Source organism: Tamandua tetradactyla, chromosome 7, assembly GCF_023851605.1.
Source record: "Tamandua tetradactyla isolate mTamTet1 chromosome 7, mTamTet1.pri, whole genome shotgun sequence".
Taxonomy (NCBI): Eukaryota; Metazoa; Chordata; class Mammalia; order Pilosa; family Myrmecophagidae; genus Tamandua; species Tamandua tetradactyla.
The window spans coordinates 162,082,986-162,096,470 of NC_135333.1; the positions used below are offsets into that span (position 1 = coordinate 162,082,986).

Here is a 13,485-nt window from a genome sequence, read left to right on the forward strand (position 1 = left end):
TGAGATTCCTTACCCTTCCAAATAAAATTGGTAATTAACATTTACATTTCTGCAAAGTAAGGTATTGGAATTTTTATTGGTACTACATTGAATCCAAAAATGAATTTGGGTAGAGTTAACATCTTAATGACATTGAGCCTTCCAATACATAATACAGAATGTCTTTCCATTTATTTAGTTCTTTGATTTCTTTTAGCAAATGTTTTCTATTTTCCTGTGTACAAATTTTTGACAGGCTGCTGGCATCCAAGACACCTCTGTCAAATGGAAGACACATGGCCAGTATCTGCTGGTACTTCGCTCCCAGGTTTTGCTGCTTTCAGCTTCTGGTTCTAGTGACTTCCTCTCTGCATTTCTGTTGGTCCTCTCTGAGTTCCTCTGGGGTTCTTCTCTGTAAACCTCCTTTAATTTCATCTCTTAGCTTCTATATGTGCTTTGTCTTCTTATAAAGGACTCCAGTAAAAAGGATTAAGACACACTTTGCAGGGGGTAGGTCAGTTCCCATTTGAAATAACCTTGTCCAAAGGTGTCACTCACAATGGGTTTACACACCTAGGAATGGATCAAAAGAACATGGCCTTTTCTGAGGGACAATAACACCGTCAAACTACCACAGTGGTAATGCACCCCACCACACTCATTTCTGATTTTATTTGTACCTTCTCTCTTTTTGCCTTTTTCAATCTAGTTAAAGAATTTGGTGATTTTATTGATCTTCTCAAAGAACCAATTTTTGGTTTTATGATTCTCTTGTTTTGTTATTCTCCATTTCATTAATTTCCACTCTAATTTTTGTTATTTCTTTCCTTTTGCTTATTGGGGATGAGTTTGCTGTTCTTTCTCCAGTTTCTCCAGTTGTTTAGTTAAGTTGTTGGTTTTGGCTTTTTCTTCCTGTTTAATGTAGGCATTTAGGGCTATACATTTCCTTCTCAGCACTGCCTTTGCTGCATCCCATAAGTTTCAATACATTGTGTTCGTGTTTTCATTTGTCTCAAGTTATTTACTGATATCTCTTGCACTTTCTTCTTTGACCCACTGATTTATAGATCATATGATTTATTCTGAATGTTCCATGAGCACTTGAGAAGACTGTATATCCTGCTCTTTTGGGGTTCAATGTTCTATATATGTCTGTTAGGTCTTGTTCATTTATCATACTCTTTAGGTTCTCTATTTATTGATCCTCTGGTTAGATGTTCTATTTATTGAAGAGAGTGGTGTGTTCAGGTCTCCCACTATTATTGTAGAGATATCTATTACTCCCTTCAGTTTTGTATTTGCCTCATGTACTTTGATTAGATGCTTAAATATTTATGATTCATACTTCTCCTTGGTGATTTGCCCCTTTTATTAATATACAGTGTCCTTCTTTATCTCTAATAACATTTTTGCTATTAAAGTCTACTTTGTCTAACATTAATATTATTATCCCAGCTTTTTTTGTTACTATTTGCATAGAATGTTAATCCATTAACATTCAAAGTTATTACTGTGAAAGCAGTACTTACTTCAACCATTTTATCCTTCAGCTTTTATTTGTCAGATCTATTTTTTTCCTCTCTTTTTATCCTTTAAGTTATCCTTACCAGTAGTCTTCAATTCTGTTCCACTCCAGACTTCTCTCCTCTATTCATTTCAACTTTCAAAACTTCCTTTAATAATTCTTGTAGGGCCAGTCTCTTATTAACAAACTCTCAACTTCTGTTTACCTGTGAATATTTTAAACTCTCCCTCATTTTTGAAGGACAGCTGTGCTGGACAGAGAATTTTGTCCTGGCAATTTTTCTCTTGCAATATCTTTATTTTTATCATATCATTGCTTTCTTGACTCTATGGTGTCTGATGAGAAGACTCAGTCTTATTTGGCTTTCCTTGCATAGGGCAATTGCTTTTCTCTTGCTGCTTTCTGAATTTTCTCCTTGCCTTTGGCATTTGACAGTCTGATTAGTATGTGTGTCTATTCAGATTTATTCTGTTTGGATTACGTTGGGCTTCTAGGATTTGCATACTTATGTCTTTCATAAGGGTTGGAAAATTTTCAGCCATTATTCCTTCAAATATTCTTCCTAGCCCTTTATCCCTTCTCTTCTCCTTTTGGGACACCAAGGATCTGTATGTTTGTGCAATTTGTGTTGGCAATCATTTCCTTGAGACCCTGCTCAAATTTTTCCATTTTTTTTCTCCATTTGTTCTCACTTGTCCAAATTTGGTTGCTTTGTATTCTAGCTTGCTGATCCTTTCTTCTGCCTCTTCAAATCTGTCATGTGTCTCTAGCATATTTTTAATTTCATCTACAGTGTCTTTTATTTCCATAATGTCTTATTTTTCTATGTATTCTTTCAAATTCTTTATGGTACCCTAGGGTCTTCTTAATACCCTTTATCTCTTTAGACACATTTTCCTTCATTTCTTTGGATTGGTTCAGTAAATCTGCCTAAACATCTCTGATTAGTTGTTCTAGATTCTGTGTCTCCTCCAACTTTTTGATTCATTCCTTTGACTGGGCCATTTCTTCTTGTGTTTTAGTGTGCCTTGTGATTTTTTTTGCTGATAACTGATTATCTGATTACTTTGATAGGTCAATTTCTCTCTTGTCTAGGATTTAGTAGCTACCTGGGTTTATATTAGAGACTGCTTTGACAGTTGGATCATATTTCCCAGCCAAAACAAGGTTGGGTACCCATGCTGGAGGTGTAGACCAACTCCAGTGGGCCTGGGATAAGGTCTGAAGAGGCTCTAAAAAACCCTGCTGTCTTTCCCTGCACCTTCTGGCCTAACTTGCAGATGGTGCTCTTAGTTACTTATTTGTCCTCAGAAGCTGTTTACTTCCTGGAGCCTAGCAGTGTCTAACAAGATGGAGTTGAAACCATGGGGTCCCTGTGCTCTCACTTTGCTGGCCGTAGTGTGGCTCAGGGTAAGGCCGTGACCCCCTCTGTACTTGGGGCAGAGGACTCCCACAGAAATCCCAGTTTTCAGCCATGCCCCAAGCAAGGATCAGGTTGTCCACTGCTGATTCTTTCATGGGTGGGGATGGGCACTAGGAGTTGCAGTCATTATCTACATTTTCTCAGACTTTATCCTTCACTGATCTGGGCCTTGAATGTCCTCCCCTGTCCCCCAGGTCCCAAAAACAGTTGATTTAGACAGTTTCTGGTTGGCTACTTACTGTCTTTGGGGACAATTTTGCTGTTCTCTCCCGAATCCTCTGTTTGGAAGCTCTTCCTTGATGCCCATTTGTATTCTGTCTTCCCCAGTGGCTTAAGTCCTGCTGTGGGTCCCTGTGGGCTTGGGTCTCTGTGTCTAGATATAGGTAGGCAACTGTATTGCTGCTGTGAGAGATTTTATACTCTGTATAGGAGGTAGAAGAAATCCCAGCTACTGCTTCTGGGCACTCCCCAAGCACTGGGACTGAGTGAGGAGGGCGAGAAGAGATCTGGATAGTATGAGATGGAGGTTTCCTACCTGACATTCTTCTCTTCTTTCAATTCAGCCTTTGTAGGATCCTTTTCCAGTCTTTACCTTCTTCCAGAGTTCTACACAAGCGAGATTTGTTCTTTTTTTTTACTGAATCTCTGGAGAAAGGTTTTCAGTAGCTGTCTTATGTTGCCATATTGATTACATCACCTATAGTCTCTCTGTTTTTAAGCTTTTTAAGGTCAAGCATACAGTAGCTTTTACTACAGGGCTGGTTTATCCTTACCTCCCTCCGAGGCCATTTCTGGGACTTCTACTGAATGCCCCAAGTGTTCAAACATTTCTTTCTACTCTGACTGACTGGAACTTGAACATCCCCCAAACCTCTGGAAGGAGGGCCTACAGCTCCCCAATAATTGTTCAATGTCTGGCCTCATGGACTCCCACTTTATGAGTGCAAAGTTTAGCAGTCAACCAATGGCAAGTGGATCCTTATGAAAATTCCTGGAGCCTTTTCTCTGCATTGCCCCCTCTCCTATGGTATTATGCCTTGCCAATGTGAGTTGCCTCAATCTCCCTAAATTTCAGAGAGACTACTCCGATTTCCTTGGATTCCCCCATCCTGAACCAGTCTGGAATATGTTGCCAAGTCAAAAGTTACTCATTTGTATCTCTTCTCTAAAGGATCACAATCCTGTACTATCTCTTTTCTAGTATCTGAAAATAGTGACTTTCTACCTATTTTTCACTTTTCTTGCTGTGCATAGTAGAAGGGCTAAAGAGGCATCTACTATGCCCACATGGTCAGAAGCAGAAATACACAGACTTATTTTAAATTACTATTTTTAAAAAAAATGCATAGGATATGAGAGGCTCATAAGGCAGCCCATGACAAACTCCGGGATCTATCCTGTAACCACTTTTTGAAGAGTGCTTTGAAAACTATTGCTACTTTATTTCTTTGCTTTGTATATATGTTATACTATACAATAAAAAAAGTTAAAAAAATAATGCATAGGAGTCCATGATCATATTTGTATAATAAGCAATGTCAAGCTATATGCATCTTAAAACTATAAAACAGCTTTTAAAATTCTCCATAAAAATTGGTAACCAAGGTAAACCTTGAAATTTGAAGAAAACAACACTCTAATCCCAAATATGTTCCAAATTAGAAAAGTAATATGACCTACTTACTGATACTTTAATACTTTCTCATTTAGGTCATGACAATTCTCAATTGGACATTTATCCCCAATAAAACAACTGCTAATTCTTCTCAGTTTGAAAATTTATTACTCTTTTATCAGTTTTCCTTAAACATGAATACTGAAACAATAGACAACTTATTAGAATTATGTACATATTGTGCAAAGACATAACGCATTATCAAAATAAAAGCAATCACTAAGCCAATATATATTAGTCAATGTACAGTAGTAACAATTAGTGTCTTTAGTTTATAAATATATTTTATTATTCATTCTTTTATTAAATATTAAAAATGTCATGAGGCATGTACACATTAATAACATCTACTTTTCAAATAAACTAAAAACATGAACTGATTTACCCCTGGTCATACAGGTAAAAAGTTATAATCCTTGGACATGAATTGGAGTTTTCCTTTGTTAAAACATGTCAATTTACTTTCCTCCAATAGTAACTCACTCTACTCAAGTTAATGAAATGTTATCCATCATATATAATATTTCAAAAGTACTAAAAAGAGAGCGCATGGGTAGTTCAGTGCTTAGAATTGCCCACCTCCCATGCGGGTGGCCCAGGTTCGATTCCCGAACCATGCACCCCCCAAAAAAAGTACTAAAAAGAGCTTGAAAAGAAAATCATTTAAATAAAGCAGTTAGTAAGATTTGGAGAGATAAAAATTTAATACATTTTATAAGCTTACTTGTTCCTGTAATGTGTGGTTTTTTTCTTGTAACTGGTTAAGAACTGCAGTCTCTCCTTCACCAGCCTGAATTTTTGCATAAAGATCTTCTCTTTCCTTTTCTAGTAATGAAATATTTTCTTTACTCTTCTGTAATAAGGCTTCAAGATTCTGGATCTTTTGATCCTTGTCACCAATTTGACGTAGCACTTGTTCCAAATCATTCTGCAAAGAATTGAAAACTAATATCTTAAAATAGAAACTTTAAAAAGTTATTCATCAAGCATAAAATATTGATAAATTCTATGACTCAAACTCTTATTTTTACATTTCTTAAGCTAATTATGACATTTTGGGGTGGGGGGTTATGCATGGGCCAGGAATCAAACTCAGGTCTCCATATAGCAGGCAAGAATTCTACCACTGAACCACCTGTGCACCCTAATTATGACATTTTGACATGGGAATTCAATTAAACAATTAGAATTACATATTTAACAACATAAATCTATACTGTTGATAATAAAATAGAATTTAACAAACAGCCTTCAATTAACCACATTCTTTTTCTAACACTATGATCTCACCACCTACCACACTCTTTCTTATTCAACCCATTTCAGACATATGGAACTCCTCTATATACCTCAGAGGCTTTGCACTAATTGTTTCTTCTTCCTGGAACTCTCTTCCCCTACCTGGTTCATTTCTTTTCCTTCAAATGTTTGCTCAAATGTTACCTTCTCAATCAGCCTACCCTAACCATTTACATTTAAAATTGTAAACTTTCCTGTATTCCCTATCATGATTATTTTTTAGCTTCCATAGCTCTTATCTTCTAATATTCTAAATAACTGACTTATTTCATATTTATCTGCCTCAAACCTTCCACCACCACCCCTATTAGAATGGATGCTCCACAAAGGTGGGGATTTTTGTCTGTTTTATTAACTGATGTAACCAGGACCTTCCATGATTTGTACCAATATTAAAATCTTTGAGACCAGTCACTTTCAAACATGCTTTTCATCCCTCTAAGCTGCAATCACCAAATGATTAAAGGAAAGCTAATTTCTTTTGCTCTTACTATATGTTTTTTACTCTAATGACCCCTCTTCTCCACATTTAATCTTCTGCAATCACAGTTCTAGTCCTAAGTTTTTTCTCAGAGGATTCACTCTATTTCCAAGTCTTAATCGAAATCAGGTTTTCCCTTTATAGATGCTGACTCCCCCCTCAACCCTCTCTGGTTAGTAAGAACTTTTCCACTGGACAAGCAGGGGAGTCAGCCTTTTCCTGTTTATTCACTGCCATTATTCTCTCCTTCATGCAAAAGCTTCATGCTGTTTTGAAGAATATGCCATTCACTTATTCTACCCTCTACTCTTGGTGCTATTATCTAACTCCCTACCTCATTTACTGAAGACTTCAGACCTGATTTAGTCTTTCTCTCAATCCTAATTTCTGTACATTTCCTGAAAGATTCAAAATACATAAGGACACAGCTCAACATTCAAGTAATTTTAATTCCTGGATCTTTACTCATTGTACATTTCAATCACTTATTCATAAGATTTTGTAATCACCTGAAATTGCTCCAACTGAAATATTCCAAGAGTCCTACTCTGTGACCACAACTTCATGATAGTCTTCTAACTCTTTTATGGCCTCATTTCTGCTCTTCAATGTTAGAGATCTCAATTCCCTTCTAGCTTATCCAGCATATGCCTGGCTTCCCTTCCTGAACCTCATTTATGGATATGAACTAAAATTAACCATTCTTTCAACAACATTGTCCATTTTCTCTCATCCCCAAATTTCCAATACAGCTACCCCCTCCCCCCAAAAAAGCAGAAAAAAGAAGAGAGAAAGCAGATCTTTCTCTACTCCTATACTTTTAAGCACTGTTAGAGAAAAATTACAAAACTCAATCCACTAAAGATTTCTGAATTCTAACCTCCATTATATACTCAGAGTCATCTTAATCCTTTTACTTGAGTGAGGTCCTCACCTTCAAACATAAAAGATCTAATAATGTCTCCAAGTTCTCAATCTCTATCTGCCTGACATTCAGCTACTACTACTACCTCCAATTTTATTCCCCCCCAAAATGTGGATTTTTAGGAATGATCTACCTTGATTTTCTACTCCCTTACCTATAAACTTACAGACATCTATATTTATCTCCTTTCCTCAAGTTTTAGAGGATAAATTCAAATTCAGCCCCCCACTTGTCAGTGACATAATATCTTCTTATCAATCACTTTCTTCTTCATTCATTTTTCCCTATTTAATATGCTTAATTATTCCCTCTCTACCAGTCTCTTTGTCGTGAGATTTTAAACATGTTCAGATGTCTCACATTCTCAAAAACACTTCCCAGGCCACAACCTTCCTCCAGTTTCCACCAAGTTTTTATACAATTCTCATTTAAATTTCAAAAGTGATGTATACTTTACTTTTCCAATTTCTTCATCTTTCATTTACTAGTCAATTAAAAGCCAGACTTCAACTCTATCACTTTATTAAAATTATGTTTAACAAGGTTATCAATTTACTTCTTCATTGCCTAATCCAATGGACATTTTTTATTCATCATACTTGGCATCACCATAACACACCTGCATTTGAAGTTGCTGATCACTCCCAACTTTTGACTCTCCTGTTCCTTTAGCTTCCATTCTGTAGGCTCTCCTTAATTACTCTAAATCGTTCTCACTTTCCTTGGGCTGCTCTTCCTCTACCCATTATCCCGTAAGTGCAGAATTTCTGTTATTGGTTGCCTATTTTCCTTACTCTACACTCTCTGGCTGATTCCATATTCAAATAATTCAATTTTCTCCTTATATATACTGATGTCTCTCAAAGCTATATATTAGCATGGTCCCTTCCCCCATGCTCTAAACTAATATAGCCCAAAATTACTTGAAGAAAAATTGTCGAAAACCAAACTCACCGCATTCCCTTATAAATGTCTGTCTCATGTTCACCAATCCAGTTGCTGACTCCTCCATTTACTCTGTACCCAGTGTTATCAATCTGGAAGTCATTTCCTTTATCCTTCATTCACTACATTCAATATAAATTGGACTTGTGGACATGTTAACTCCCAAGTAATTCTCATTTCCCCATGACATTTCTTAGCAATTGCTTGGACTAAGACCCTTATTTTTTTCATCTAAACTACTCATATATTAGACTTTTAACTGATTTCCTATTCCAGGATCTTTTCTTACAAATCTATCTTTCATACAACCACAAGAATAATCTATTTACAAGGCAAATTTGGCCAAGGCACATCATTCTTAAAAACCTGCAATAACTTTTTATCTTCAAGAGTAATTATCACATAAGGCCTTCCTATACTTAACCCTAACACTCTGTCCTCTTCAATTAATCTTTTATATTTTAAACTCCAGCAAAATGTAACCGTTTCGTTTGTATTAGCCTCAGAGTTCTTGTCCTCGTAACTTCCATGTTTAGCATACTTACTCCTCACTGTCACTATCTTTGCACCCCAGGAACATTTACTCATTCTTTGAGACTCAGATTGCTACTTCAAAGTTTTCTACAACTGCTCTTTTCCAGAATCTGTCTGCGTTAGATTACTGTCCTTCATGCTACTATAATTTTATATACACATACACATCCAGAACTATGTTCATTAGGTCTCTTTAATGATTTTAGGACTTCTCATGTTTCCAAAATGAGGGGCTTTGCCTGGTTTCTTTCTCATCCTTTTATACTACTTCCAAGGGAATAAGAAGTTAACTTACTGGAAAATTTGGAATAAAAAACTAGGAATGTTCCTTCTAAGGAAAAAGGAACTCAGGCCCTTGCTCTCCCCCTCAGTATGAGAGACAACCTGCCTATAAGAATGTGAAAGGCTGACTTTTATAGCTTTCTCTGTAGCTGGATGGATAAAATTCATTGTAGGGTACAATATAAAAAAGGCTTCTTGGCTACATATCAATGCCAAATTCTCTACTTCATCTTTACTACTCCATTTATTTCCCATATTTCACAGTATAACCCCTAGAAAGAGTTAGACTATACTCACCATATCAAACTTCTTTCTTCCCTTTCTCTCATGAACTGTCTTCAATCATGCTTTTGTCCCACCTTCTACCCAAATTACTCTTAACAAGGTCACCAGTGACCTCCATGTTGCCAAATCTAATGGGATTCTCAGTCTTCATCTTGCTTGACCTCCATCCTTCCAATTTCCCAGGCCCAAATTTTGGAGTCATCATTGGCTTCTCTTTCATACTTTACATTTAATCTATCAGTAAATCCTTTCAAATTTCACCTTTAAAACACATCCAGAATCTGGCTACTTCTTACTACCTACACTATTTATACCCTGGTCAAACCACATCATTTCTTTCCTAAACTATTACAACAGTCTCTTAACTGTCTCTCTGTTTACACTTATGTATCACTATAGTCTAGTCTCAATATAGGAGCCAGAGTAATCCTGTGAAATTATAAATCAGATCATGTCATCCTTTGCCTAGAACCCTCTAACAGCTTCTCAGCTCACTCAGAGTAAAAAGAGAGTCCTTAAAATGACCTATGAGGCTCTACATGTTCTGATCCCTGTTATCTCTATGACTGTCTCTCAGAAATCTTCTCATTGCTCAGGCCACTCCAGTCACTGGCTTCTGCTATTTCTTAGACATATTCCTGCCTTATGACCTTTAAATGTACTGTTCCTCTCCCTAAAAAGTTATGATATCCATATGGCTCACACCCTCCTCTCCCTCAGGTCTTGCATCTCTCAGAATGACCTTCCCCGGCAAACCTAAATAACATCGCCATCCCACCTCCAACCCAAGATATTTCCTACTTCCCACCTCTCCCTTTTTCATCTCCATAGCACGTAACATTATCTAATACACTATCTAAAATATATTTTGCTTAAATTTATCTTGATTTGTCCCCCTCACTAAGCTCCATTGAGAACAGATATTGTGTCTGCATTGTTCACTGCTGTACCCAAAAAATCAAGCAAATAGACATTAATAAGTACTTGTTGACTGAGAGAATAAAAGAACAAATAAATTAATCTAATATTTTGATCTTTGTCCATCTGATTCCATGCCACTCAGAAGGGAAAGGGAAGCAAATTACTTACTGCCTTCCTCAAACTCCAACATTGTTTGTATATACATGATTATACTACCATTTCCAAGAAGGTAGGCACTATGTTTTGTTCATCTCTGTATTTTCAGTGCTTAGCACAGTTGTTGACATACAGTGCTAAATAGTATTCAATACACTAATGAAAGAATGAGGGAATAAATGGATATCAAAAGCCAATCTCATTTCAAATATTTGGAGAGCCTCCAGTCATAACAAAACAAAAATTTCATCTATTTCAGCCTTCTAAGCTATACTTTAAATCTGTATAAATTCAACCCACTTATATTTTCCATACATACAATTGTAATGTTCAGAATAACAGTTATGAAGCAGGGAGAGACATAATCAACAAGCCTTAAGTTCTACTGCAGGAAATACAAAACATTCTCTTAACTCAGCTAACTAAAATTTCCTGTATATTTTTAAATTTTTCAAATAAGGTATTTTACAAATAACTCAATAAATAATTTTAAAATACATTTTAGAAAAATTATCAAACTAATATTTTTTAAAAGGCGTTTTTTCTGGTTTTATCATAACAAAAGAATAATGATTTGGTTTCATCTCTGAAATGTTTACCTGGGCTTCTCGAAGTTTTGCTGTGGTACTTTGTTGAAGTGCTTGCTGTTCTTGATGCTGTTGCTTTGTTTTATCTAATTGATGCTGCAATTCTGTGGAACTTGTTACTTTTTCCTTCAACTTAAAAGAAAAAAGGTAGATGGTCAGTTAACAACTTAAAGGCATAATGCTATCATTTACAAATTAATGAAATTATTCAAATTTCACAATTCTCAAAACTGAAGAGAAAACTAAATTCAGTCAGTATAAAATATCAACTTTAAAAAAAGTATCTCCAATACAATTTTTTTTTCTAAAGCAGTATCTCACTACTAGTGAAATCTTAATCTTATGATGAAGAAATTATTCTCTAGGAACAAACTCTCATCCTAAGAAGTGTTCATTCCTGGATAGGAAGACTTTTTCTTCAACAGCCTGACACTTTTACCCCTAGAATTTTTCCTACCTAAAGTTTAAAGAGTGGTCTTTTTTGTACATTTTTTTGTTTTTGACAACTTTAGGGGATGCAATCACAACAAAATGGTGTAATGTACTTGTATTGGTTTGAAAGGATTTATGTGCCCAAGAAAAGCCATACTTTAAGCCTAATCAGTCTTGTGCGAGTAACGGTTTCTTCTAATCCCTATTCAGTACTATAGGTTGGGAACTTGATTAGATTATCACCACAGAGCTATGGTTCAATCAATTGTGGGTATTAAACTTGATTAGATGGAGACATGTCTCCATCCATTCCACGTGAGTCTTGATTAGTTTACTGGGATCCTATAAAAAAGGAGACATTTTGGAGAGAATGCCTTTTAGGAATGACAAGAAAGCTACAGCAGAGCCAAGCAGAGCCACGAGACTGAGCAAACCACAGAGCCCACCAGCCAGTGACCTTTGGAGATTTTGAGAGAGCAGAGAAGGATGACAGAGTGATGAGAGCCATGAAAGTCCAGCCTCTGACGTTTAGAAATGAAGGAAAATGTCCTTGGGGGAACTTCATGAAGCAAGAGGCCTGGAGAGAAGCTAGCAGATGACGCCGTGTTCGCCATGTGCCTTTACAGATGAGAGAGAAACCCCTGACAATGTCTGCCACGTGCTTTTCCATTTGAGAGAGAAAACCTGAACTTCATCGGCCTTCTTAAATCACGGTACCTTTCCCTGGATGCCTTAGATTGGACATTCTATAGACTTTCTTTAGTTGGGACATTTTCATGTCCTTAGTACTGTAAAACTTATTAAATTCGCCTTTTTAAAAAAGCATTCCATTTCTGGTATATTGCATTCTGGCAGCTGGCAAACTAGAACAGTAGTCAACAGGAAAGATTTTTGATTATGACGAAATGTCTCAATTTATACTTAAAAAAAATAAATTGCACAATTAAAGCTCTTCACAATTAAAAGACTGATGAACCATAATAATATAAAAACGCCTCAAGTCTATCAATAAATTTGCTAATATAAATTCATTTTAAATGCTGGTTTACCTCTTCCTCTAAACGAGAAAGTTTGAGTTGCAGATCAGCCACTTGCTGTTCTTTATCCATCAGTTTTTCACTTGAAAGCTGTCTCTGCTCCTTCAGCCTTCCGTGAGCTTCCCCTAGTTGGCGCTCTGTCTCCAGAAGTTTGCTATGTAACTATAAAACAGAAAACAAAAAGTATATTGTGTGTATAAACACACACATACCACTACCATCACTATCAACTACTTTCCAATGTTTTACTTTCGACCAGAGTAGGTATTATATGACACAATTCTCTCTATACTTTGGAGGAACTAAGATTTCATAGAACAATTCTAACTTTCTAACTACAACTGAATTTTCGTCACATGCAGGTTGTTTTGTTTTTGTTTTTGCTCTCTTTCAAAAAAACAAAAAAGGAATATAGTGAACCAGAGCCTCTAGTTTAGATATATGCCAGTATCACCTGAGGAAGTTAAAATAATAAGTGAAAATTAAGACACTCAGACCTATGCCACAATAATTGTTAAAGGTCCACAGGGATTCTTGTTGGTTTTCCCTAGTTAAGAAACAACTTAATTAACTTCTCATATCTGGCTACTGGATAAAGCCCAGAGCATTCCCCAGGTCCTCAAACTGGCACACAGTCAAGACTAAAGAATTTTACCTTGGGGCTAAGAACCATCACTCAAATTCTTTGTTTTCTCTAATACCACCATAAATAACAATTGACTAGATTTTTCTTGGGGGAGGGGCATTTTTTCTATCAAAATTTTTTTTAAAGTTTGTATTAATTTCAGAAGAAATAAATGTTTTGGGGGTATAGAACAAAAGAGTGATGCCTGGAGATAAGAGTGAGAGACATTTGCCAAGGCTTACACAATAAGTGTTCCTACATACCAGCCTTACAACACATCAAATGTGTGTCTCAACAAAATTAAAAAGTACTAACAAGCATTTTAGACAATTGTTACCATCGAAGCTAATCATATTAAATCTGAAAATATTAAT

At 36.1% G+C, this 13,485-nt stretch overlaps 1 protein-coding gene across 3 annotated transcripts in view; it reads right to left on the reverse strand.

The window, feature by feature from the left end:
- Window positions 1–13,485, reverse strand: part of EEA1 (early endosome antigen 1) — a 193,649-nt gene that overhangs the window by 45,078 nt on the left and 135,086 nt on the right. For all 3 annotated transcript variants that reach the window (XM_077111593.1, XM_077111592.1, XM_077111594.1), the window contains 3 exons: window positions 12,499–12,648; window positions 11,030–11,149; window positions 5,327–5,530 (listed from right to left, as the gene is read on the reverse strand). In XM_077111593.1, the coding sequence (XP_076967708.1) occupies window positions 5,327–5,530; window positions 11,030–11,149; window positions 12,499–12,648 (474 nt within the window). The remainder of the gene's footprint in view (window positions 1–5,326; window positions 5,531–11,029; window positions 11,150–12,498; window positions 12,649–13,485) is intronic.